Below are 27,764 nucleotides of genomic sequence, written 5' to 3'. Positions count from 1 at the left end.
TTACATGCAGCTCACTTAAAGGGTTCAGTGCAAATTGATTCGAGGGTTGGCCGGTTAATGAATAGGGACTATTAGCGGAATGAGCACTGATCCCAGGCACTTCGCTTTAATGGTTGGCTTTCATTAGTTGACCCTGTCTGCGGGGCGTATGTACGATACTGGATACTTGGTTGCTTTTGGTGGGAAAATGGCTAAGATGTTTATTCAGGCGGTGTGATAATTGTATTTTATCGCTTGGGCTTATTGAAGTGTACAATTTGTAAAGTAACTTTGCTTCAAGTAGCGGTTTAGTAAAAGGATATTCTTGAGCCCTAATGAACTTTGTCCTATTCAATGGTTTTTTGATTAGTTTCCTTTTTCATTTTGATTTCAATGCGATTTGGCCTGCTTTCGCAACCTCAAGGAGCTAATGAATAGCGACTACCAGCTTTGGCTCAATGGGCCTTTGATTAGTTGGGCCAGTGCAACACTGCGTATGTGCGATATTTGCCAAATCGAATTGTCAAAGGAGCGTGCACCACTCAACCAGAAGCGTGTGCATCCAACGAAATTGAATTTCTTATCATCGCAGAAGCTTTCGATATTTTTTGTTAAAAGAGTCAGTATCTTTGCCTGTTAAACGGGGCGTGTCGCAGTTATATATCTTTGGCACCGGCTGTTCGCTCGGCGAAAAACATTCAATTAGTTTGATTTACACTTTTTCAAAACGTTGGATGGATGGATGGATGGGAATGCCGTTGCCGATGACGATGCCGGTGGGCGTCTTGTTGCCAAAAGTCGCCTGTGTGCTTGTGCTCCCTTTGTGCTTTGTGCGACTGTTGGCGTTTCCGTTTCCGCTGTTTAACAAGCGACTTTTGGCAGCAGCAGCAACAACAACAGCCACCGGGGTGGCAGGAGCAGCAGGATCAGTAGCTGTGCCAAAACCGTGTACCCACTTGCGTGCCAAAAAAGAGCCAAGCCAGAGTCACATGGCATGGGCTTCAGCTCCAGCTTTCCATTTCCATCCAGTTTTCCTTTCCGCCGGCCGTGGAACGGAAACAGTTTGCAGCGCCCTTGCCTCAATATTAGTTTGGGGCGGCAGCAAAACGCTTCCGGCAGCCAAAATGTTGTTGGCCTGGGCCATTCGATGATGATTTTTCAATTTGCATTCGACACAGAGCGGCAATGTCAAAGAGCAAATTGAAATGGCACAAGTCTGCAACTTATAATCATATGCAGCGCACAGCCTTGAGAGATTCGGATGCTGAATCGAGAATCAGAATCTGGCTTTGACTTTGTGCCCATCTCGTTGGCTTGGATTTCAATTAGGTAATTGAGAGGCGGTGACTCCGACATGTTTAAGGTTCTGCATTCGTCCAGGTGCGTAATGTGAAAGTGGCCCATTCGACAGGGCCAGCAAAGTTGAATGCGCATACTAAATGCAACCTCAAGGGAGAGGGTTCAGCAAGGGTTCGGCATGTCAACTTCATTTGTTGAATGACATAAGTTATCAACGAAATTGCTGGAGAACTGACCCCGAGCAAATTGCGTTGGCGCCCCTTTTAACTTTATCTGGCAGTCGGTAAGCCCCTTGCAGAACCCCCCCTTTGTTGCAACCGATTCGTTCCATTTCATTTCATTTACACACCCTCATGCGAGCACTGAGAAAAAACTTAGTTGGAAAATTTATCAAATTGTATCAAACCATTAATAAAATTTTTCAAAGTTATGGGAAATTAATGTAATCGCAGCTAAGTCTGTCTTGCTTGATTATCCATATGCTGCTTGAATCTCCAGACATTTTTTCTCAGTGCACCCACGCACACTTACGCTTACATGCCAATAATCTGCACGTCAGTCCCGGCTTGTGTGCAATTGTGTGTTTGCCTTCATTTCAATCTTTTGCCACTTAACAAATGCTCACCCAAGCGCCCCGGGCGGGAAGTCGCCCCAGAAACCCGGAGAGCGAGTGCATAAGTTTAATTTTATTATACGAAAACAATGCAACAAGCAGCAAGGACATTCCGTACGAGAGGCAGCTGGCAGCAATATGGCAATTTGCTCAAAGGATTTAGAGCTGCATTTAGAAGCCAATAAAGGCAAGTTAGCAGGCAAATTGTGTGGGTGAAAGTGGCGAACAATCAGCAGTTGGCGCCCAACGACTCAAGTGGATATTCAGGATCGAATTTATATATATGTATATAAGCTTAACACACATGCGGGGCTTCCCGGAATCACAAGATTAAACTGCGCAGCTCGGGGAGATTTATAAATTCACTATTATTTAAATAAAACACGATATGCGCTTTCAATTTTGACAGCTATTGAACTTTGCATTTATTCATCAAAAGCGGTGGAAAAATCGAAACTTTTTGGGCAAAAGTTAAGTTGAAATGTCAAACGGTTTGACATAATTAAATTTTCCCCAGGGTTTTGACAAATATAGAAAGCTAAAATCGTTTTCAACTCTCGTTAGTTAATTAAAAAAATGGTTATGGCAGTATTTAATTTTAAACCTTTCCTGATTGCGCATTTATATCATTTAGCTGACGATATGGATATTTAAAGCCCCTTTAATCAGGTCCTCGGACAAGGAGCTCTCCAGCTCCCTGTGGTGTCAGTGGCAGAGGTCTCCGGCAGACTTGCGTCTTTCGCCCGTAATTTGCCATAAAATAAGCATAAATTGGATCAATTTACGAAAAGCTCTGTTACAAATGCACAGCGGCAGTGGGCCCACAATAAGAGCGCTGGCATATATAGTTACAGTTGCAGCTACAAGCCACCAAACTGACAATCCCATACCAACCCACCCCATCCCATCACATACCATCCCATCCTGGACAGGGTTCCATGTCAAACGAAGGATGCTGCGACTTGGGGTAATGGCCATCCAAGGCGGTTGCTCTGCTGACAGCCCTGTGGTTTCTGTCACGCGCATTGAATCTGAATCTGAAGCCGTAGCTGGAGATGGAGCTGGAGCCTCGGTTGCATTTCACTTGATGTCCTCTCCCACTTGTCGTCATCGCTGTCAGTGCAGCCGAGAAGGAGAAGTCCTGGGTGTCCTGGGAACCCTAGAAGTCGTCCTGCGAGTTGTCCCGCCCGTCATCCGGCTGCTTAATGTCAACTCTTGGTATTTTGTCTTAGCTGCAACAGAAAAAATTGAATTTATGATAGGGTCTTTGGGTGTTCTCGCATTCTGCTGGCCACGCAGATTTTGCACCGATAGCTTTTGGCCTGGCTCAGCAACTCAATTCCGTCGTAATGCTGCCACCAATGCTGCTTCTCCGCCAGCTTTCAACGGATTTCATTTCGGCTCCCTAACGCAAATCAACTGACCGAGCTGGCGAATTGCGAATTTCAAATGCATTTTGCACTTTTCAATCTAAAACTTCATTAATTTGAGCGCTCTACTTGCACTTAAACTTGTGCATTTTTGGCTTAAGATAAGTATGTGCTTGATTATTGCTTAGGTAAAAAATCCGAATCTTATTTATATTGAATGATCTGCAACATTAAAGCTTAAAATCTTGTATAATGACCTGTTAACGTATTTTTATGACACATGGGTCTTGCCAGACTTCATATTCGTATCAGGTATTTCTTCCAGTGCAGCTACTCCATTCAGAAATGGCTCTTTCGGTACCGCTGACCAAACACTCAGTCAGCGGGCTCATTATTTTTAGTAACTGCCTGGCTGCATGTTTATAATGCGGCTGGCCATTTGGTTTTTAGTAATTCTGGATTTGCCTGATATTAGCCGGGTTGTGGCGGTCCCCACGTGCATTTCTATATTTTCATCCGAATATGTGCATGTTTTTGGAGTGGTGGTCCTGTTTGGGGGCTATGCTTGGAACACATTTGCCCCATGTTGCCGCCGCGGAGCTCCGTGCCCGGAGAGCACTTTAATGATGTTGTTTTCTTCGAATTTCGGTTTATTTATGCAGTCATCTGTGTGCCGCGGCTTGTTTACCCGGCATTGCATTATATAATTTCGGCTCAGTTTTGCAAAATCAACATGTGGCAATGGCTGCTGCTGTTGGTCGGCCACGCTGCCTTTCTGACCCATACGCTACATGATATATGCTGTATGCTAAATGCTATATGCGGCTTTGGGCCACATTCTGTATCGTTATTGAGCTGGTTTCCAGTTTCCAGTTTTCAGTTTTCAGTATTCAGCTTTCTGTTTTCAGCGCTCAGTTGCCCAGTGTTTGCGTGCTCGGAGCTGCCACACAAAATTCTGGGGCACAGAGTGTGTCGCCCCCGTGTGCGAAATATAAATGAATTTGTTCAGTCGAAGCGCGTCGAGTTTATACTGCCATTCAGTATTCCGTATTGCCCCGCCCCCATTTGCCCGCTCTCATTCTGCACCTGACACACAAGGCAAGGCAGCCAGCGAAAATTTCATATTCATAATTTAATTAAATTAACATTTTGTTGAATTATGTACTTACATGACTGTGGCACAAAATATGGTTTAGGCATGGCATGTCATGTGTATGGCCCAAGGGATTTACATCTTTCCGTGCTCCCCACACGCCGAATCTCACCCATATTGAATTGCCTCCGAGTCGCCGGAATTTTGGGCAAAATACACATCTTTACGTTTATTTGGAATGATTGCAACAGACCGGAAAACCCACATAAAAGTGGGCTATGCCCAGAAAACGAGGAAATTAGTAGTAATTGATGAGAAGTATTATACAGAATAGAAATAAATAGAAAAGTATAGGGTATTGAAGTTTATTAGGCCCCACGACGATAGCCTAGTTTGGCTATACCAAAGACAAAAGAACTTAAAATGTAAAATCTATGCTCACTCTTTTAAATTCGAAAGGACACAGCCAAGATGTCTGTAACAGTGCCAAGAAACAGGAATCAAGATCCGGAGACAAGTGTTTAAATTACACACGACATTGTTCGAATTTGTTTATCTCAGGATTTTTTCGCCAGCTTTGTGTCATTGAAGGCGCTTTGGCACCGAGACAAGCACAATCGCAATCGCCCTCATACTCACCTGCCCGCCTGACCATTGTCCTGGCAAGGATACCCACAAGATCGAACGGATGGGATGCGGGGCGATGGCATGGGACGGGATGTGTCACTTGTAGCAATTTGAAGTTTACAGGGTCACTGGGGACCTACGGAACCTTCGGAACCTCGTTGCCCATAAAGGAAGGCAAAAACTTAAAGACAATGGCAGGCGGACGTAACAAAAACCGTAATCTACTCAACAACTTACTTTGCTTATACAACAAGGATCTGAAATCAGTGTTTGCGGGTGTGGGATGGGTGTGGGATTTGGATTGGGTCGTGGGTTATTGTCTTGGGCATCGCTGACTGGCTTCTTCGTTCGCCTCTTCGACTCGAGGACGACATACGACAAGTTTTTCGAATAAAACCAATACAAGACGCTGGCGACACACTTAAGTATGAACAAATAACAAACTAAATAAAATGCCAAAGACACCAGCCCGAGGGGCCTTGAATTGGCCGGGCCAGCCACAATAACTGTTTGGGGAAGGTCTTATTCCATATAAATATATGTACGTACTGTATATGAAAATCTGCTTTGGCTTTGTGAGTGTCAGAAAAAGAAAAAAAAAAAAATATGAGGGAAAAAAGGAAAAAAAAATCGTATTTAATTTTTGGTTTTGTTTTCCCTGTTTTCGGATGCTGTTTTTATTTTTGCATACAGCATCAAAGTTTTTGCTACTTGAAAATGTGAAGCAGATAAAAATAATGGAAAAGTTTTTACGGGGAATGGGGAAGGAAGTTCGTCCATATAGAGCAATATGCCACAGTTCGGTTCGCTTTTTGGCCTGCAGATGGCGTCGACTTAAGGTGGCAACACTTAAAGTTCAACTTTTGCTTAAGCACTCGCTGCAGGCTGCAGGCTATTCCACGTGGGGGTGTGACACCTTTTTTCCATGCCCGGTGTAACAAGGCCATTTTATTTATTACCCTACTCAGTTTCCCTTGGTCTTTCGTTTCCACTCCAGTGCTTAGTCCTGAATCAGGAGGTTTTTATTGCCGACGCTGCCCCACTTAGTTGCGAAGTCCTTAGATAATAATCCTTTCGCCTAGCCTGGCTTAATAATAAATGACAGTGCTTGGTGCTTGGTGCTCGGTTTGAGTAATCGGATTGCAAGTTTATCGAGTGCATTCAAACCAATTAGATCCTCACATGCTAATAATGAAGCGATTCTATATTTTCGCCATGGAAGTGAGTGAAATGTGAGTGAGCTGGGAATCGCATGAATTGGGCTAATCCTCGGGGTGCCGGCGGTAAAGCATTTGCAACACCTAGCACTCTGCCACCCGGCTGGGAGTGCACCTGTGTGCTCGGCTCGGTGTGCGCCACAATGGCAACTAATCAGCTTTTTGTGCAACACGCGCGAATGTTGCCCGAGGTGGTAATGGAGTGATTTGGCTCTGGATTTGCCTGCCACAATACACTACAGAAAAATGAATATTTCGAGGAGAGCATAAAGAGTGAGGTGGTGCTCTAAATAAAAGCGTTAAGAACTGTGAATATTGAACAGAAAGGTAAATATTGTTTGTTTTTCTGAATTTTAAAACTAAGCTTAAGAGTTTAATTTGTATTTCACACAATATCAGTAAACTGGTTATGAAAAGCTCTGATTGTTTTAGGCCTTTTCTTTTTGTGTGTGTACCTGCAACTTTTCAGTTGTTTCACTTTGGGGAGCTGAATTTCACTCAAAAGAGGCAAGGCAGTGAACCGTGCAGGTAGACCCCTCATCACCACCCACTTGGCACCACCCAGTGCACCAGCACTCGTGGCTGTGATTTATTTACCGTTGAAATTATCTTGTTTTGCGGTTTGATGCATCGCATTGCCAAAGTAACTTTATTTTGCACTCGAAACCTTTTTGCACTGCACCGCGCAGAGATAAAAATTTACGTTTCGGCTTTCATTTTCTTTTTGTGTTACTTTTTCCCCTTTTTTTGTATTTTTTTTTTTGCTTTCGGTGAGCCAGCCCGCTCCCACTTTGTGTTGCTAACTTTTCAACTAACGTCGACTTGGGTGAAAATTGACTTTGCCGGGATCCAGGGATCCTGGCAGCCAGGAGGACGCACTGCAACCGCCCCCACCCCCGCCGCTAGGCGTTCTTTTAGTGCATAAAACTTTTGTGTTAGACTATCAATATTTGCGCCTGTGAGGGCGGACAGTTTATCTAGCTGCAGTTTGGAGTTTGTGTGCATGCTGCGGCCGAGCGAGGATTCTAGATGGTTAAGGATGCCGCATAGATGGTGGCCGAAAGCGAAGCGCAACACTCCAGTTTAATTGGTAACCAGGCGAGCTGTGTACATTTTTAAGTAAGAGTTAATATTTAAGGGCTTGAGTTCAGTCGGGCTTGCTCAGCTAATTTGACACTTGAATTCGAAAGTTGAAAGCTGAAAGTTTTGGTGGAGATTCGTATCGGTTTTTTGGCCCAGCCGCATACACGAAAATGCCATATCAAAGCCAACCACACGTCACATTCACACGCACACGGACGGAAACTGCTTTCGCTGCAGGTGTGGGTGTGTTTTTCCAACCCCCACCATTAGACATACACACACACACACACACACGCATGCAAATGAGTGTGACACCGTGTGTTTATCATGCTTAAATAGCTTACACAATTATAATAATCCCCGCTGCCACTAAACGCAGACAATGTCCATGGAAAACACACACGGTTTTGGACCAGCACAATGGGCTGATTGAAAATCGAACGTCGAATTAAACAATTTGAAAGTAATCAGAAAATCCATCTCGTTGTCCTTTTTCATTGTTTAATATCTCGGATTAATAGAATTAAATATGGCAAATCTGTTTTACTTTTGTTTATTATTCCTGCATTACAAACTCCAGTCTAATGCATCCCATGGTGGCCTCCGTTTGTTTGCTAACTATTTTTGTTGGCAATTTATTTGAAAATTGAATATAAATTATTTACTAAAAAAGCATTAAGAGAGCGAGTTGCCAACAAAGGCGGGAACAAAGGCACAAACATGGCTCTGTAATTTTAATTAAAACAAACACACGGACACATGATGGTGAGAAGGACATGGCTCGCTACTTCTCCACATACATGTATGCACGTTGTGGAGGTCCTGGCTGATTACATTTTAGTTGTATCGTTCAACTTTTACCCATAATTGTTCGGGGGCAACTGGATCTGAGGGCATGATTTGTTTGTTTGTTTGTTTGTTGTTTGCTGTAGCTGTCATTATAAATTTCATTTTGGCCAGAACGGAAGTCGGTGTGTCTGCGCATGGATTTAGCAGCAATAATGAGGTGATATCGGAGGTTGCAGCCGTTGGAGCGGTTGCGATTCCACTCCCATCCTAATTGGCAAAACAAAAAGAGTGTGTGCATTGTGAATCAATAATGAGTGGAGCCGAATCGAGCCCTTAAAGTCCCCTTTGTGCGCCACAATTTAACCGCATTCACCATTGATTGAGTTACAGGTTGCCGATGAGGACTGCCATGGCCAATGCTATTTGCACATTAGACCAAATTCAATAATAATGGCAAATGCAAAACAGAAACTAATTGCAATTTGCATGCAGTTTCTCCAAACAGTAACATGCCAACTGTTTATTGAGTTACTTCATAATTACAATAGTCATTGCCATGGCACACCGATATTGTTATAGTTTTTGGTCCTGACCTGGGGCTTCTCTGCGGGATTTGCAACTGGAGTTTGGGGAGCAGAGCTGCCATTTTGCTTTTATGTGGTTAAATTGAAGCTTAAAGTGGATTCGCCATTAGGAATTTACAGGAAACTAAAATCATCCAGATTGTAACTAAAGTTATACTTGCTCAACTCTAGCTTATGCTGATTTTTAGTAACTTTTCATGTATAATATTCGGTATTCGTATTACTAAACTTAAGTTGACTCTTCTTATTCCATTATTTTTTTTAAATAGTTATCCGTCAGCACTGTTAAGTGCATTCAGCGGCATAATAAGCTCAAATGCCTGCCAGTCCACACGAAAACCGCAAATTGAACTACCAATTCAGTGGGCAAGGACTGGAAATTCTTGCCCGGGCCCTTAAAAGTAGGCCCTGTGTTATTGCCCAACTATTGGCATGACCAGTAATATCATAAATTCATTACCCACAAGGCACATGGCCACGCCCCCCGATAACCACACGCCCCCAGCCGCAGTAATGAGCTTTCACATTTCAGCAGTGGGGGGCATGGAGCTCATCATCGCCAGCTAGCCAGCCAGCCGCCCCCTGCCAGTTGCCACGCCTCCATTAGCGGGAATGACTATTGAAAACCGGTTGACCAAAAATGACGCGCAAATGTTGGCAACATTAAATTAAAGCGCCAGCAAACTGGCTCAAACCGCACGCGAAAATTTATGCATATAAATCAGGCAACGTGGCGCGTTGTTCGCTGATTGACGTGTGCCCGTCGTTCGTCAGGCCCGGCAAACTACTGCTAATTTGTCGGAGGGTCCTGCGAACTGCCAGCACTCCCCTCCCCCCCCCCCCCCACAAAGGAGGACTTCAAAAAAATAGAAGGAAAAATCCGAAACAACCAAAACAAGGCAAACGCGGCCAAGCCAAACCAAAGCAAACAAAAACAGCAGCTGGAGCAACTGAGCGGCGAAATGTGCCGAAATTCCATCAAAGCGACGTTTTACGGATAAAACATTTGCATATTTTGATTGGACACGCCCAGTTGTGTGTGCACAGTGGGCGAGCAAACAATGGCGACGCTTCTGGGACGCTCCTGGGTCGGGACGGTACGGGACGGGACGGGTCGCTGTGGCATGCAGCTCAGACAGCAGCAACACGCAGCAACACAATGGCGGCAACTATGGCTGCGATAAGGGAATCGGTATATGGCAGTCAGGAATCGGTGAACGGGCGTAGGGAGCTCGTAGGGGGGGGGTCTTGACTCCCGACTGGACACGCCCCCTGGGGTGGCAAGGAGGGGCGGTTCTGACTGGTCTATCATGCGGCTGACGTGACGTGACGCGGCAGCGATTTTTACACTTTGCACTTTTTTCACATTCCGATACCCAGGGCATTTTAAAATATGACGGGTAGATAAGTTCAGCAATTAAGTTAAGCTATTATAATTTTTTTAATAAACAATAAACAACTTTTTAAGCCCTAGTGCATGTTGATTTAAGAACTACATTTTAAACTCTGGCTGTATTTTAGTCGTATATCTAGAGCCTATTCCAGTCGATTACTTGAATGATTTCCAGCATTTACTGCTTCCGATTTTGCTGGTCAGTGGCTTTTTGTTTCACTTTTTTTAAACGCGCTTTTTAGTTGAACTCCCGATTATTTTTTTTCTGGCATTTTGGCGTCGTCATCCGTCGCTGTTGTCGTCGTGGGCAATAAATCTTCATTTTCGCTATTAAAATGTTGTAATATTTTCGCTTGTTTTTTTAACTCGCTGCCGATTGTCCTTGTCGTCCTGCATTGCCGTTGAGAAATATATTTTGAGTTTTGGTTTAAGGACCGCGGCCAGAGCCATAAATAAAAATAGAGAATAAAAATTGAATAGCTCGAGCGGTTGCCTTAGTTTTTTTCGCCGATTGCCAATTTTATTAAGGGATGCCGCTTAGATTTTGTGGTCCTAAACGGATTTATGCCCGTTCGTAATTGATCAGCTCGGCGAAATTGCCCTGGCGATAAGCCATTCGTTAGCAACTCGCCTTAAGTACGAGCATATCTCACAATGGCGACAGTTGATGTCATTGCTGACGCATTGCGTATACGCAACGTGGCACCGCCATTAGTGGGTGTCCTTTGAACCTGCTACTGAATGCCAATGCGAATGGGAATGCATGCAGCTATCGTGCTGCGACCCTTATTACATTAAAATATTTGACACAATTGCAGCTTTATGGCAATTTGCAAATTGCATTGCCACCCGCGGAGTTCGCCTTTGGATTTGGCATTGGTATGACTTTGTCAGGTGCACACACATTGTGTGATGTGTGAGCTGTGTCATTTTGAATAATTTCAGAGTGCGTGACAACATTTTTTGCCTCGCCTCGCATGCAAGTCAATCAATTTGGTTGGCGAGAAATATTGAAAAGTAATTTTACTCTACGCTTTTCCGACACATATTTAATGTTCTGCGCTTAAAGTTTGCTGAAATCGGAAAAGCCACTAATAAATTGATTTGGCAGGCGTGTGATTTTCACGCATTTCCTCCCCGCGATTAAAGCAGTAAAATAAATTCACCAAAGCTCGATTCACTTCCGAGCCGAGGTCATAAATCAAACTGTCTAAAATGGCATACATAAATTCTCATACTGGAAAAGGCATTTGCGATGAAATTAACACGCTGCGGCCCAGGACATCGTATCGTTTGCTGTGATTAATGCAACGCGGCGTATGCGTAACGTTTCGCTAGCTGTCTTTATTAATGGACGCTGATTTGCACATAAAGCAGCGCACACACATATGAGCCGAGCGATAAAATGTGGCCATGGGCGTGTGGAGCAGGGATCTCGGAGCAGGGAACTGGTGGCCTACAAGGTGCTGGGATTAAACTAGATAGCTGCTCAGCAGCTCTGCAGCTCCCTCGCCTCATGGTTGTGGCTTCTTGGCTGGAGCAGCTTTGCTCCTTCGTCCCCCATCCTCCTGCAGCTTGGGCTGCTGCCTGGCATTGTTGTAGAGTCATTAAGGTGTAAATTATACCACTAATTAGCCATTAAGTAGCAAACGGCAGCAGGCAGCGTTTAAGCACGTACATTCCAAAACAAAACGAGTTCTGCGTGCTTTGAAGGACTAGCAACTGTAAGGGAGCAATAAAATTTAATGAGCATATAAAATGTGAGAGTGAAAAGTAAATTCTGTAGCTCAAATCGAACAGATATGTGGGTAGAGCTTAAAGGTGTCCCGGGATTACCAATCCTTTGGCAGTAACGCCAAACATATCCAACCAGAACCAACCAGAGTTGAACAACAAAGCAAGTGCGAGGAAAGCAGCAGGAATAGTTTGAAAAAATATTGAATTCTTGAGACATAAACAAAGTGAAGAGGAGCAGCAACTCCGGCGGACTATTGAAGCAGAAAATCGAAAATTTATACAAATATGTTGAAAGAGCAGGGCAAAATAGAGCAGCGCTTTGGCGTTCGGGAAATGTGCAACGGCGGCAACAAAAGGAGCAGTAGTCCTTGTCTATGTCCATGTGCCTGTGTGTGTGCGTATGTGTGTGTGTTTGCCATGGCGAAATTTGCATTTATTTGCTGAGGGTATGTTCAAGTGTGCAACGAACTGTGCTTGAGTAGAAGACAGGCAGAGAGCCAGTGCAATCAAAGGCAAAGCCGCCACCGCCGAGATCGCTCCTTCAGCTCCTTTTGCTCCTTTCTGGTGCTGGTGCTGCTCCACTTTTCACTTGGCCAGCGGCGGTTCGTGTCCATTGCATCCATGGCTTCCTTTAGCCGTGTCCATCTCCGAAAACTGCTCAAGACAAATGTACTCGCACAGCTGACCCTGCAGCCAAATCCCGGCCAGAGATCCATCTGTGGAGCAGATCCTTCTAGGCGGCAGCAGCGCCTTTGATTGCTTTTAAAGTGCTCCCTTCTCGAAATTGAATTTGCCATTAGTCGCTGGCAACTTGTAAATTCAAATAAGCTCAACCCCCATCATCTAGCTGGCCCCCTCCTGTGTTTTTCATTGCGTCATGCTGCATAATGAGCTGCAAAATCTTTGCCGGGCTTACATGGCGTGTGAGTGACATTTAATTTGCCGTCGACAGCGTTTGGATAAAACTCAACTACCGCCCTAGCGCAAATCATCCTTTAAGCAGTGTTCATAATTGGGCTTCAGTATTATGGGAAAGGGTTCATAGTGCCACTAGAACATTGGAACACCCTTTTATGCAAAGCCTCCGTATAGTTAATAAAAAGGTATCCCTAATCAAATCGCGACTCGTCTAATGTATCAGATTTGGCGCCCGTCCAACTTGCAAATGGAGATTGTTTATTGGATGAAAGTCAGCTCATAGGAGCACTAAAATCCCTCTGAATCCGGAAGCAATCCGGATCCAGCACGCGTTTTACAGCTAATAATAAATGACCCGAGGTTTCTTGTCGTCGTCCTCGTTTTTCAACCGGGCACGTACGCATAAATTTCGACAAGGTCGTTGAATATCCTTTTTTTTCTGCCCATGCCAGGTGGGGTCTCCCCATACGTCCCCTGGCGTCGACACATAAACATAATGACCAGCTATTATGGCCGGTCGGATCGGCTTACGGGTACGGCAAACGGCGAACGGCAAACACATGTTTGTCAGTCGGGTAATGTGCCAAGTGTAACATATTTTAAATAATTGATGAGCGACCCGACCCGGCAGCTGTTCCTGCTCCTGTTCCTGGCTGCCTTCGTGCCTTTCCGCCTTGCCTGCGGATATCCAGATCTTGACCCGTACTCTATATTTGCATGGAAAAGCCTTCGTCTGCCCATCAATTAGACGCACTCGTCGCCGTCGAGCCTGCCGACATGGCTGTCACTTTTTGCTGTCGACGGCAGAGGAGCAGGGAGTTTCCAGCTGGAAATGCCTTTGGCTCATCCGTTTTCTTGCCGCAGGCGGTGCATACATTACAAACACTTCAATTTCCGTCTGCCAGTCAGTCCACTTCAGAGGCCCAGTCGAAGACTGATTCTGAATCAGTTTTTTCAGTTTTCCTCTAGAAAAGGGGGTACTTTCCCGCACCAGACAACTGTAATCAAAGCAAATTAATTATCTATGTCCTTCGTTGTGCGCCGCACTTTTTCAGCCATCTTGCTTATATACCTTTCAAGCCTTTCATGTCCGGCACAATGTCGTCTGCCGTTGGCAGGACGGTCCACTCAGCTGTCTGCTCCGATCTCGATGGCGGCAAAAGGCAAGAGTTAAATGCCGGGCATCGATGGCTGGCTTATAATTCAATGTACAGCCGCAGGCCAGCACATATACTCTCACAAACTCCAGCAATATCCCTTATTCGTTCATTCACTTTCGTCGCGCACAAAAGTAGACTACAAAAAATGGCAATGCCAAAACAATGACAGACACGGCAAATAAAGGACATGCAGGAATTACACAGAGAATGTGAGAGATGAGCCTGTCGATTGGCTTTCATCTAAATTTTTAATTAATATTTCTACATTGAGAAAAAATCTGTTTATCTTATACTTAAAGAAAAAGTTAATTAGACATAATGATCAATACAGATTTGCCATTTATTTGAAGTTTGTATTATTCGTTGTATTTTATACAAATTTGGATTTGATTAAAGCTTTTTTCTGAGTGACTTAATTTTCTTTTGCTCAAAGTGAAACTAATTAAGTTAGCTAACTGAATCTCTTTTGGCGTGCTGGAATCTGATTAAAGTGCCAGTTTCTTTCCGACATGCGACTCCTAATCACATGCATTTTGTCCATCCTTGGTCTGGACTACAGTGCCTCCCTGTGGATTAAAAGGTACTCGGAGAACTACCACCGACCCACTTACTACAATCGAGCCCACAGAACCAAAGACCATGTAAATTACAATCGCGAAGCCCTTGAGGAACGGGACAAACCGAAGCCGGAGGAGGTCCAAAAGCGACTTCCCTTCGATGCGACGCGGGACTTGACATACTACGTGAACGTGCTGAACGAGGGATCTGTCATCTGTGCGGGGGCTCTGATCTCCCGCAGGATGGTCGTGACCTCGACGCACTGCTTCCAGCCGCGGAGATTCGATCTGATATACGAGTACACGGCCAAACATCTGTCCATATTGACTGGCATAGAATTGGACGACAATCCCGAACCACATCAGGTGATCGGATTTTTCATGCCGGTTAATAAGAAGGAACGCTTTACCAACCACGTGGCTCTGCTCGCCCTCTCTAACAAGCTCGACAGAGACAAATACCGATATATTCCCTTGCATCGTAAGAGGCCACAGGCGGGGGATGACGTAAAGATGGCCTACTTTGGTCCACCCAAGTTCCAGATCAGACTGTACAACACGCGGGTTATGGACATAGATCGCTGCAAGATCTACTACGGCCTAAAGGAGGTATTCCATGTTTCCACCTTTGAGCCGGAATTCATCTGCGTGCGAAACAAGCGGCACTCGAAGAAGACCACATGCAGCACTCGACCTGGGGATCCCTTACTGATTGACAACAAACTGGCGGCCATCAATATATATGGAGAGCACTGCGACGAGGACGACGACTCCACCAACATGGACATATACCTACCCATTAGGCCGGTCATACCCTTCATCCAGACGGCCACGGATGCCCTGAGGGCCTTCACCGGATCGGGTCCATACAATGAATCGAATCCAATTACATTGTCACCCCTGCTTGAGACCATAGTGAAGAAGTCGCCCAATGTTTATGTTGGTGGTCCCCCAGAGGAATTAGCATTCGATGATCCTCTTAATGGAGGACCAGATCGAGAAGTCAAGAATTCGATTGAGAATCATGTTGAAAGCGTTCTCGATTATTATTAGTTTTATTCACATTTTAATCAGTGTAAAAAATATTATTTTATGGTTGCAATTAGTGTAAATGTCAAATTATAAGGCGTCACAAATTGATTTTGTAAGCACTATGGTCAAGTCAAAAATAAGATATGCTTAGTACCAGAGACTTATTGAGTAACGATGCTGCTACCACTCTGCATTATTCAGATCCTTCTGCTAGCTTTCCTGGCGAACGAGTCGGAATCCTCGAACACTCATGTCCATCGCTATATGCTGGACACCTATAAGCCGCAGCACAATCGAAAAACCCAAATGAACTACAAACGACGTCGTACTGTAAGGAGCGATCACGAAATGGATTCCGATCCCAATAATCCAAATAATCCCAATAATTCAAATAATCCCGATAATCCCGATAATCCTGATAATCTCAATAATCCAAATAATCCCAGTAATGACACAGTACAGTATGGACATTCCAAGGAGCCTGTAGTTACCTTGACCAATTCGGACAAGAAGGTGCCGCTGCACGAGCTGATGGTGAGACTCTATCAGCAAAACAAATATATCTGCATGGGCACAGTGATATCCGAGATGCTAGTGATTACCACTACCACTTGTTTTGATTTGGCCAGCGATGATGTGGTCACGATGAAGATGTACGATGACGAAGTCCTCGAAGGGAAAAAGGTCGCGCTCAACCAGACCTACCTGAAAGGAGCGGATCCCATGCTGGTTGCTATTCAACTATCCAAGTCCCCAAAGAATTCCAAAGTGACTGGCGACACCGTGAAGCTGTGCGACTCGGAGCTGGAAATATACGAGCCCATCGAGCTGCCACTGTGGATCAGGAGTCGCCACAGTATTCACTCGCAGACAACGTACATCATACCGATTCAGGCGTGCCGACTCCGCATGAGGGATCCCGAAGCGGTGGTCGCCACCGACACCATGATCTGCGTGAAGAACATGAAGTATACGGCCCAGTGCCAGTTGGCCATGGGGAATCCCCTCGTTCACGACGAACGCATCTGCGGCATCAATGTGGCTGGTCACAACTGTCCCGCCTTCACGGGCGCGAATCTGTACATCAGGGTATACGATGCTCTCGCCTTCTCGATAATGGGCATGGAGATCATTAAAAACTCCCGCATAGAAGATACCATTTTGTAAATAACAATATAACAATATAACAAATATTATAACAATTTTATTCAAATAATGTTTGTTTTTAAATATTTGATTATGTTTAAAATGGGTTTAGTTACACAAAAGTATATTTATCCAGCTTACTTGGTAAGTATAGTTACTACTACATATAAGGTCCATGCCTAACTGGTTGTTAAATCCGAATTATCAATCGGGAGGTGTACTAAATCACCCTTAAAAAGCTAAGGAAATTAGAGGAGTAGTCAGTTTCTAACCATATATCGCCATGTTGAAAGCGGTGGTTATTTTGCTTTTGGCCGTGCTCCAGTTTTGCCACAGCGAAGAGTTGCCCACTTCCGGAGTAAAACATCACAAGATGAGGTACATGAAGGATGATTGGCGTCCACACTTCGGATACAAGCCAAGCCACTACGGAAGTTCGCACGGATGAATTCTGGATTCAGCCTTTCCTTAATTAAATTCAATTGTATTTGTTATTTCTTTAATAATAGTCCGATATAAATGATTTAATTCTCTGAATTTTTTGGGTCTGAACCGTTAAAAGAGCATTGCTTTACCACGGATATGATGAATCCTCATTAACCTGACAAACATAAAAAGATTCGAAAAACTGGTTGGGGCCAAAATTTAGCGATATAAAAAGCTTGGGATACAATTGACAAATTTTCAGTAAACAGATGTATTTGTGTAGCCTCAAAGTAAGAGCCATTTAAATATATATTTGTAATACAACTTTTTTTTTGATTAATCAGCAAAAAGTCAAATGAAATACAAATAAATAACCGTTCCCAGAATAACATCAATAGTTTACAACTGAAAAATTGAAAGAACCATGCGGCGAGTTTATTTTCAGCATGATAATATCGTAATCGCCTTATTTATTGTCCAATTTGTTTCTTTTAAATTGAACTGTCCTACGACTGAGGTCAGACCTGCGGAGATCAAATGAAAAACAATTTTTCGTGCGCCGCAAATATGACATTAAATTGTTCTGCCTCATTTCCGTTCGGCTGACTGAGGTTCAATCAAATTAATGAAAAATTTCTGCCTCGGCCGCCTCCGCTGCCAAATCAAAGTTGCCCCACAAGAACCATGAAGCGCGCAGACGCTTAGCAATATTTGCCGGGAATGTCCTTTGGCTCAGAGTCATTGACGAAAAATCCGGCCGAATGAATGGCAAGAAGAAACTGTACAAACACTGAGATGAAGTGGCAGTGGCAAAAAAGCCTTTTGTACTGCAGCGATAATGTCATCAACTAAAGTACTCCGTCGGGCATAGTGAAAAGTTCTAGTCAATCGCCATAAAGCACATAATGTGACAGGGAGACTGGGACTGGGAATGAGATACATTCGACCATGTTGACAGGCGCATACAAACTGTGTAAACATCATTAAAATGGTTTTTCTCCAAGGGCCTCCCTACCTCGCCATATCGAAATCGAAATGGAAAATCATTGAAATTATATTTCCGTCCATGTGTTCTGTTTACATTTTAGATGTTCCCTTTTGATCTTCCCGCTGCGATTTGTCCCCCTTCTGAGCAGCGAGGTCCTTGCAAATTAGCCGCATATCACTTTATGGGAAAAGCACTTTGGTAAATTAAACTAAATAATTCAAGGACGCGGCCGCAGTTCATAAAATGGCCCGCAACAAACAAAGCACAAAATTTGCGCCTCCGAAATCTTTTGTTTTTGCAAATATTTTCAGCTGACACACACGCACTTCTAAGCGAATATGTGGCTGCAGCTGGATATGGAAATGTTTGACAAGAAAAATGCGGTCGTCGGCTACAAACAATGCCAAGCGAAAAAATGAAACCATACACTGCAAGAAAATGTTTGTTATTGGAAAGATTTTTATTTCAAAAATGATATGTTTAACCAAAATATATTATTCAATTAAACAAAATTGAATCTGAAGTAAGAATCTTATGCTGAATAAATTTTAAGTATCTTTCATGTATGTTATGTTACTTCAAGAATCCCTTAACTTTTTCTCTCTGCATCGAAACGCATTTGTATGTGTGCGCACGTCCTTGGCCGTCAACTGTGCGGGTGTGTGTGAGTGTGCGTAAAATTTTACGATAATACGCAACAATTTCGAAATGAGTGCACCCTGCTAAGCGGCCTGGTCTGCTGAGCATTTCGAGTGCAAAGAAAGCAATTTCCTCAATATTCTTTATGGCAAACAGGAGCCTGCGAGAGGGAGACAGCAAGGAGTGAGTGGGACAGGAGGCAGGGGCACTGCTTGCTGGTTTTTTGTTATTATTTTCAAAGTTCCATAAGCCGCTTGCTAATAAAATTTTAGAAGCCTGTGCTGGGCTATTAACATTATCATAACAAACACACAGCCCAGCGCATGTGTGCGTGTGTGTGAGAGTGTGAAAGTGTCCTTATAATAATCATGGCCCACACTCACACATCCACATCCCCATCCACTCACCCACACTGACAGACATTTACATGCCACTTAGGCATTGTCGCCCATTGCTTGTGACTAGCGTTGCGTATACGCCGCGTTGTGCGTGCGCCTTATAATTCATTTATTGGCATAATTTCGTTTTATTTTTATTTGTTTTACGGCTTTTGCGATTGCCTTTGATAGGATCTGCGATGTGCGAGAAAAAGCGGCAAATTGAAAACATATTGAATATCGAATTTGGTCTCCTTGGACGCCCTTGAATTGGCCGCGCCACTTAATTGCTAAGCTGCACACGCGACCTGGCATACAATTAGGTGTCCTGGCTGCCGCAGGGGCATCCTGTTTTATCCTGGGGGCCACCTGGCCACCCTGTGCATTCATTACAAAGCACTTTAATTCTCTCGAGCTTGAGCGCATAGATCACGCCCGACTTAATAAATTCCCACGCCAACGGCAACCGAAAACAAAAGAATCCTCGGACGTCGCTGCCACTCAGTGGGGGCGTATGTCTTACCTGGCACCATCTGCAATTGGAGCTTCAGCTACGGCTCCAGCTCTGTCTGCACACTTGTCTGGTCGGTGGAGACGTGACTGGAAAAATGCATTTCCGCTGCACGTAAAATCCGGGGAAGAGCCAGAAAAAAGCACGGCAAACCGAGAGCGAAGAGGAAAACGAGAGGCACGTAAGTCAATCAGCAACTGGGCAGCAGCCACCGCCACAGGACGAAGGACGAAGGGCGGAGGACGAAGGACCCAGGTCCGACCTAACAACTAAGTATAACCCTAATGCAATGCGGAAGTCACACTCCAATTTGGACCAGGCATGGCGCCTGATTTTGTTGCTAACTGAATGAGTTACTTCCGCTTTGCCTAACAATTTTAAATAAAATCACATCACTGATGGTGGAGGCGGGGCTTCCGGTCTATCCCGGCAGCAAACTCGGACACTAACCAATATGGACAATGGTGTCTGGCGAGTGTGTGTATCTCCAGTTTCCCCATTTTTTCCCCCCATGCTCAGAGAGATGTGGATGTGAATCGTAACCGACGCGACGCTAGCCTTTGAAATATTTATGGCAGCTACAAAAGGCCATAAAAAAGGAATGCCAATATGCGAGTGAGTCCGCTGGCCATTTGGTAGCCAATTGAATTCACTCCGGGGCAGATGTATTTGCCATGAACTGATTGACATAGGAAGCAGTCTATATTTGCAAGTCCATCATATTATTATGTTACCGAGCGCAAATCAGCGGCAATTATGTTTGCCGTTCGGAAAAATAAAACAAATCAGAATATAATGAGTGGGTGGAAAATTGTGCAAATCATTACACTCAATTAATTGCGCTGGCGAAAATATGAATTGCAAAATATTTTCGCCCCAGTGCACACACACAGTAAATAATGCAATTATAGTGCAAACATAATTTAAACAAATGAGAGTGCATTCCATTACCCTTGGCGAAACTCGAATTACAATTATCTAATAAATGATGTTTTTGCTTTTCAGCTACACATTGCTCGTATATCAATAACATTCAATCACAATCCGCTGGATAAAAACTTGTAAATGTTTGATAGCGAATTGCGCCAAGGGCCATGAATGAAATATCATCGATAACATGCTCTTGCTCACCTGTCCATTCCCCATAGCCCCATTGCCCCCATAGCACCCAAACCTCCCAAATCTCCCGAAAAACTGACAGCTCATGGGTAATAGATAGTTTCGTTTGGCTGCAATTAACACCTTGCGAGCTGCACACAAATATTTGCCGGACTTATCGAGCATTTATCAATGACAAGTGTGACATATACCGATGATATGGCGGTGGGGGAGGTACGATTGGAGCATTCTGCATGTGACGACACAACCAGAGCCAGATAAGTAAAAAAGCTGGGCGAAATTAAGTATAAAAACAAGCTTTTTCCTCGAAGGTGATAATATGAAAGGCGGCCGAACAGAAGTTATAATGCAGAGCGTGAAGGCGGAATCTCAGCGATTTAGTTTTGCTTTTCGGCCCGACTTGTGACCACTTGGAGCGCCATGTGGATTCCAAACCGGAATAGCTTCAGTTGCTCGAGATATATTCGTCATGTACGCAGGTGGAAAATATTGCGCTCCTCGGCATTGCAGTTTCTATATCATTGCATTCCTTATCTGCCAGTTGGTTTTCTTAGTGATATTTATACGGAATGATCGCAATGATGATATAATCGCCGGTGAAGTGAGTTGATTAATCCCGCCTGTTATGTGATAAATCATTTAAGTGTTTTCTTAGCTGTTAGCTTACCAAAATGAGAGTGTGGATAACTACCTGAATTGGCACGTATTCATATCCCATACACCAGAAACATCGGAGGCTTTTTACCAATACAATATTCATTTAAGTAATGCTGTGGGTCCTATACGTAAGTTGCCCGTAACAAGGCATTCTAGGTATGGAAAAGAAAAACAAACTTTTATTCAAATTATGAAATAATATTTTGTATTCTTTTAGTTGCACTACACGTAATTATGTACTTCCTTCCCCTTTGGAGGCCAATGTGAGTGTGGTGATCAGTTTTCACAATGAAGCGCGTTCTATGTTGCTGCGCACCATTGTTTCCCTGCTGAGTAGAACGCCGGAGGACTATCTGCATGAGCTAATCCTTGTGGACGATGGCAGTCAGCGGGATGGTAGGCCATTGAACCCACTTACGCAAAAGGGTCGCACTTATCGCTCAATTAACAGTGACCCTGCTGGATGACCTCAAGCGATGGATGGGCGAAGTGTTTTGGTCGAAATATCGCCTGGGTCTCATCTTCCTCAGGAACCAGGAGCGCATGGGCCTGATTTGGTCGCGCAACAGGGGCGCCTCCCTGGCCAGTGGACGTTATGTGCTCTTCCTGGACAGCCACTGCGAGGTGAACGAGGGCTGGCTGGAGCCACTGCTAGAGCGACTGGCACGCAATACCAATCTGGCGGTTAGTCCACTACTTGACCCCATTGACCCGACCACCCTGAGCTACCGGAAGGGCAATGAGATGCTGAAGGGTGGATTTGACTGGTCCCTACACTTCCACTGGCTGAAACGACAGCTGGCCAACCAGGAGCGCCTGGAGATGCCCTACCAGAGTCCTGTCTTCGCTGGCGGCGTATTGATGATGTCACGCGACTGGTTCCTTAAGCTGGGCAGCTTCAACCCGTATCTGAAGGTGAGAAAACCCAATTAGCCAGTGTCAAGAGCTCTAATTGCTAATGTCGAACGCCAAGAATGCCGCTCTCCTCTGCCACATTTCCTAGCAAATACACTCAGTTGTCCACATTCATCCCTTTGCAGATCTGGGGCGGCGAGTCCATCGAGCTGGCCATTAAATTGTGGCTTTGCGGTGGACAAATTGAGATCGTGCCCTGCAGTCGAATCGGACACATCTTTCGCCGCCGCCACGCCTTCGACTTTCCACCGCAATCCGACCGTCAGTTGAGCCCGGCCCAGGAAACCTATCTGCAGTGAGTCCGAGGTCGGGGATTAGGTGTGAAATGGCCGCACCGCCTCTGGTATTTTTCAATTTCATTGCAGACCGGCTTCCGTTTAATATAAACATTCCAATCACATGCTGATTGAACTCTCTTCCCTCCCCGCCACCAGCAACTCAAAAATCATAGCCGAGTCCTGGCTGGACGAGTATAAAAATATGTTCTACGCACTGAGGCCGGCGGCCAGGCGAATTCCACTGGATCACACCTATGATGAGCTGCAGCGGATACGGACGGAACGGCGGTGTCATCCCTTCGAATGGTATCTGCGGCATGTCAGCCCCGAACTAAGGTCAGTGCACTGGAAAAAACGTTTGGTGCATAAGAAATGTATGCATTTCAAATTGCATGTAAAAGGCATGACTATGCTATAGACATATCTAATATTCAGTAATGATGGCATCTTTTCTTATTATATATCTAACACATTTTCATGTTCCTCTAAAAGTTGTGCTATTATGAGCTGTGTGGTCAGCTATCTGAGTTATTGTTCATTGAAAAATAACTAACCCTCAATTGATTTGCAGGATGCACTTCGATGAGCTGTCGGCCACGGGAACGTTGCGGAATGAGGATCGGTGTGTGCACGCCAGACAAAAGGACTCCCAGCCGAACCTGGCGAGCTGCTACCTCAGCGACATCACCCAGTGGAGCATGCTGCGCCAGAGTGGACAGCTGAGCACCCATCGGGAGTTCTGTCTGGCTGTGGGGTTCGGAATGCGAATAGCACTGGAGGCGTGCGGGCGGAATGAGACCGCGAGGAGGTCGCAGCGATGGGTGCGCCTGGGCACCCATCTCCTGCACGCCGAGACGCACCTGTGCCTGGATAATCCGCTCAAGGACCGATTGGAGATGAGCACCTGCCGCTCGCATGCCGTATCGCAGTCGTTTCAATTTGCATTGGAAATGGAGGGGCAGACATAAACTTGGCTAATGATACTGAAACTGAATCCGATAACGGCAACGATACTGATACTGATTCGATGAACCTGAGCCTCTTAGTTCCCGGGGCTCAGGTGGCTGAGTTTGTGTGCCGAATCTCTGGGCATGCAGGTAAATCAAAACGCTGACATGTTGTGCTAATCTCTGTGAAACATTTCCGCTGCCGGAGCGGCATACCCATAGATTACGGAGGCTCCGGTTGAGGGGAAGCAGTAAATTATGGCGCCATGGATATACGAAAAGGTGCTTCTGCACCCAACTCCAGTCGCTCTTTTTTCCCGCTCCGCAGCCTTTGTTGCCGGAGTCGGACTATCAAGACTCGCAGCGCTTCCTGTCGCATCCGTCACACGAGACAGGACACAATGGTTTCGTGGGGCGGAGCGGGAGTTGGGGGCAGATGTGGGGGCGTGGCCAGATAAAAGCCAACGACGCCGCGCGTATTGTGCGGCTTGTTTAGGCGGTCCTGTCATCAGTCAGCGAACAAAAGCGAGGCATCCTTCGGCTGCAAGGAGTCAGTCGCAAATGTAATTGAGTTGATGACAATGCCACTGACTGCCCGGCTCGCGCTTCCGGCAATTTTGATGGCCTCCGGATGCCGGCGACAAAAAGCGGCGACTCCGGAAACAAGTCCAAATAAAACAGGGACAGTGGCAGTTAGAGCAACAGTAGCAGAAAATGCCAGCAGAAAACAGAAGTCCATGGTGTGGCTGCCGTTGGAGAATTTCCAAAGTGCAGTTGCAACTTAAGATTTGTTTTGTTTCACCATTCTTGAGGTAATAAAGCGTAAAAGTTAATTTTGTATCTCAACAATGGCAACAAGTGTGTCCTGGATATCCTGCAGCTTCTGCAATATTTCCCTCACAATAGCGCCAGCTGCGCGTAAAAATCGCATTTCTCACGGAAGTTAATAAAAACAAAAAAGCCTTGGGTGACCAGGGAAACGGAAGGCGGAAGTCTAACAAGTTGCAGTTGCTTTGGCATCGTGTTTGGGCCTTCTCCTCCTGGTTTCCTGAAAGTTATGACCGCCCGACATCGCGACATTTTATTGTCCTGCACCTGAAATGCAAGTACAATAAAGCGGTGGCGGTAATAAAACGGCGAAGCACTAGAAAATTTAATTTTCTATAAAGTTTGCCCAGGTAAAGTCCCCGCTAAATTGCCGTTCCACTTTAAGAATGCCTCGCATTGGGCAGTCCTTGACTTAAATTCGCCAAATTTGTATTGCCTTTTGAAAGCTGGATGCTTTCGAAAAGCTGCTCCATCATCGCATAAACCCAACTGGGAACTGCAAACTGGTAACTGGGCACTGGGCACCGGGTAAACTGGGCCCAAGGACGGACCTTAATTATGAGCGGTGGAACCCTCAGCCAGGCATGCAAAACTTGATTATTCATTTGAAGACTCATTTTATTATCTGCATAAATCTTTGCCGAACCCGGCAACCAACTTTCTGTTTACTTTGTTGGGGGCCGAGAGTGAAAAAAGACAAAATGGAATCCATCATTCACTGGCGTGGCCGCATTTAAAACATCTTGATTAAAAAACTAAAAAGGGAAGTCGGCTAGCTAGAAGAATGGCGGTCGGTCGGTGAAATGGCAAAATGAAAGCCAAATGCAAACTCAGCGCATTCTAAGTGCGCCAGTGGAAAAACAAAAAGGATAGAAAATTCGCGGAAAGTACAAAAAAATGAAAACGAAATGAGCGAGGGCTAAAAACTTATAAGCCGCGAGCGTGGAGCGTGGAAGTTGCGGAATAACCGCTGGTGGGCAGCGTTTAAAAAGGGATTTCAAAATTAACGTCCATCAGGCTGGCAAAAAAGTCAATTTGAATGATTAAATAGGAAAAGCTGTGTAAAAGTTGTGTCGCCGTACCGCCTTTTGCCATCGACCCCAAAAACCCAGGCATTTCCAATCCAAATCCGTAGAGTTGCGCCCACCGGACCAAAACGAGAGAAAAAAGCGATTAGTGTGGTCTTTTGTGTGGCTTAAGCATCCCCGATGCCTTCTTTTTTGGCCATTCTCCCAGGCGGATTTACATTTATTAATTCCCCTGGCAGATGCCAAAAAAAAAGGGTCAGGTTTCGGGACGGGCTATATACAAGTAAATAAAAACATGTGAACGTTAGCGCAAAAAGCGATAATCCATCATTTTTGTCCCAGGTTGACTTCGGCAAAGCGAACAGTGGTACCCAATCGGGGTTACCATCCAAGGTTCCTATCACATGACAGATTTGACAATACACTTCTCTTGAACTGTATCTATTAAATACATTGATTAAAACACAGAAAATGCCATAGCTTAAATCCATTAAGTCCAAATAGCACTCCTCCCACTGTTTCTCCTTTGACGACACCAAAAGTTCGTGTCCCTGGCAGAGACTTGTAATCCCTATCGCATGATTATGCCAAAAATGAACCAATCCATCGCAGCACACGAAAAAGGTTAAGCTCAATGTCCCTGCAAGATGGGTCCTTCAATCCGGTGAGTGGGTGTGTGCGCCATACGGATTATCATGCCGCTCAGGAGCACCCAAACAATTTTGACGCAATGAAATGATTTTGATGAAAAATTAAAAAGCATTTCAATCACGTCGAAAGTTTTCTGACATCACAAAAATTGTTGCTCCTCCCGTGGAAAAGGGAAAAAGCAGAGTGGAAATTTCGAGTGTGTGCGGATGTGAATGCGGATGTGGATGGGTGCGATGTGGTCCCCAACTCTCGTGTCTGGTAGTCGTTTATTTAGATGCTAATTTAAGTGTGCGCCTGGAATAATGCTTTCCATTTTAGTTAAAACGCTGCGAAAGTTGTGCTTCAAGGTGATGGGAAATGGTTGGTGAACCTGATTTATGTAAACTTTTCCTTGCTAAAATTTATTATAAGTAAATATACATAGCCTTTACAGCACATTTCTTAAGCAATGCCTTTAGTTACAATATGCTGTTGAAATTGAAGAGTTTTCTTCAAAGTTTTAGTTGATTTTTAACTAAAATATGATATTACGTGAATTGGTTAAAGGAAATCACAGTCATATCATGTTCGAGACTGTGAGGCGGTATTCTCAATCTATTTCCGGTCAATTTTATTTGGCAGCCGCAAAGTATGCAATGAAATTTAGAAAGTGAGCAAGATGGCGGCATCGCACAGTAAACTGTGGTTCCTATTGTATGAGGAAAGCTGCCAAAAATACATCTAGTTGAGGTACCACTATATCATATAGGTGTCATATGAAGGATCTGTTTGAAATTAAATGTTAGTACGGGAACAGTACGGGACCAGTTCGGGATCAGTACAGTTTAAAGTCAAAATTTGGACTTTGTTTTTTTATTTTTGGCCTATGGGGGGAACCAGTGTGGATCGGTCTTGGACTTGAAAATTCAACCAATTCATCGTCACTGTTGGCCATTTAAATAGGCAATGAAGCTGCATTAAGAATTAAAGACTTCATTAAGTACGCAGTGCTGCACATTAAATAAACATAATGCCGCCTTTCGCTGCTTGCCTCGGCCATTGTCGCCGGGCGATTTCTTGGTTTATTTTTTTAGCCGCTGTTTGTTGTTCGTGGTGCTTAATTCGCATTTAATCTCATCAGGCTGGCGACGTCCTCGTCAGGGGTGCACTGAGCCATAGCCCCACACCCCACCTCCCAACCCCACCCACCTACACTCACATCAGCCAGAAATGCCAGGCGACGGGACGGCCCGCCGCAGGTTTGATGGGGGCCACAGCTGCCGCTGACGCAGCAGCCGACTGCGCCGCCGACGTCGACGTCTGCAGGTGACAGGTGAGCATTGCGTTGGCAGCGGCAATAAAAAGCATGTAAATGAGGCGAGGACTTAACCTAGGCCAAGACCGAGCTCGGATATCTGCCGGCTGCGGTTATATAATGTTGTGACAAGCCATCCCCGGCGACCAAAGGTGTTAAACCAGTGGATCCCATCTGACTGGCACGGAGAAAAACCAGATAGCTTAAGTTCGCATCTGGTCTGGATGCTTGAATATATGTATGAAAAACTTACTTTAATATATGTAAAATATGTATCTTTAATAACCGTGCTGATATATATAACTAGTCAATAAAATGCATCAAAGACTGAATGTAATAAATAGAAGACATGACATAATCTTATCCCTTTTTTTTCGGTGCACAATTGGGGGCATGGACATGAGCGCGTGCCAACTTTTTTTGTGTTTTTTTTTTTCCACCTCTGCCAGCAGTTAATCAGAGAAATTAAGCAATGTACTAAGCGCGGCAGAGCTGCGACGACGCCAGCT

At 44.8% G+C, this 27,764-nt stretch overlaps 3 protein-coding genes across 4 annotated transcripts; all 3 read left to right on the top strand.

Moving 5' to 3' along the window:
* Nucleotides 1–14,370: 14,370 nt before the first annotated feature.
* Nucleotides 14,371–15,559, top strand: LOC117145539. The gene has a single exon (XM_033311234.1). The coding sequence runs from the start codon at nucleotides 14,372–14,374 to the stop codon at nucleotides 15,470–15,472; it is 1,101 nt and encodes a 366-aa protein (XP_033167125.1). The 5' UTR covers nucleotide 14,371; the 3' UTR covers nucleotides 15,473–15,559.
* A 49-nt stretch (nucleotides 15,560–15,608) lies between these two features.
* On the top strand, nucleotides 15,609–16,633 carry LOC117145540 (seminase). Its single transcript, XM_033311235.1, has one exon. It carries the CDS (start codon nucleotides 15,626–15,628, stop codon nucleotides 16,616–16,618), a length of 993 nt encoding a protein of 330 aa, XP_033167126.1. The 5' UTR covers nucleotides 15,609–15,625; the 3' UTR covers nucleotides 16,619–16,633.
* A 4,424-nt stretch (nucleotides 16,634–21,057) lies between these two features.
* On the top strand, nucleotides 21,058–24,271 carry LOC117143882 (putative polypeptide N-acetylgalactosaminyltransferase 13). 2 transcript variants are annotated; one of them, XM_033308768.1, is made up of 7 exons: nucleotides 21,127–21,258; nucleotides 21,313–21,470; nucleotides 21,532–21,710; nucleotides 21,766–22,229; nucleotides 22,355–22,524; nucleotides 22,664–22,843; nucleotides 23,079–24,271. In XM_033308768.1, exons 1-7 carry the CDS (start codon nucleotides 21,127–21,129, stop codon nucleotides 23,473–23,475), a joined length of 1,680 nt encoding a protein of 559 aa, XP_033164659.1. In that variant the 3' UTR covers nucleotides 23,476–24,271. The 2 variants fall into 2 exon arrangements, with proteins under 2 accessions (XP_033164660.1, XP_033164659.1); XM_033308769.1 differs by lacking the exon at nucleotides 23,079–24,271 and having other exon boundaries at nucleotides 21,058–21,258; nucleotides 22,355–22,490; nucleotides 22,664–22,763.
* Nucleotides 24,272–27,764: the final 3,493 nt, after the last annotated feature.

Source organism: Drosophila mauritiana, chromosome 3R (assembly GCF_004382145.1).
Source record: "Drosophila mauritiana strain mau12 chromosome 3R, ASM438214v1, whole genome shotgun sequence".
Classification (NCBI taxonomy): domain Eukaryota; kingdom Metazoa; phylum Arthropoda; class Insecta; order Diptera; family Drosophilidae; genus Drosophila; species Drosophila mauritiana.
This window is presented reverse-complemented; position numbering and strand designations above follow the sequence as displayed.

Excerpts from the sequence above, each read along its gene's own strand:
- LOC117145539 (XM_033311234.1), top strand. The coding sequence starts at position 14,372 with ATGCGACTCCTAATCACATGCATTTTGTCCATCCTTGGTCTGGACTAC.
- LOC117145540 (XM_033311235.1), top strand. The coding sequence starts at position 15,626 with ATGCTGCTACCACTCTGCATTATTCAGATCCTTCTGCTAGCTTTCCTG.
- LOC117143882 (XM_033308768.1), top strand. The coding sequence starts at position 21,127 with ATGTACGCAGGTGGAAAATATTGCGCTCCTCGGCATTGCAGTTTCTAT. Across the intron at positions 21,259-21,312 it reads ATGATATAATCGCCGGTGAA|CTGTTAGCTTACCAAAATGA; the intron begins GTGAGTTGATTA and ends GTGTTTTCTTAG. Across the intron at positions 22,525-22,663 it reads GCCCAGGAAACCTATCTGCA|CAACTCAAAAATCATAGCCG; the intron begins GTGAGTCCGAGG and ends CCCCGCCACCAG.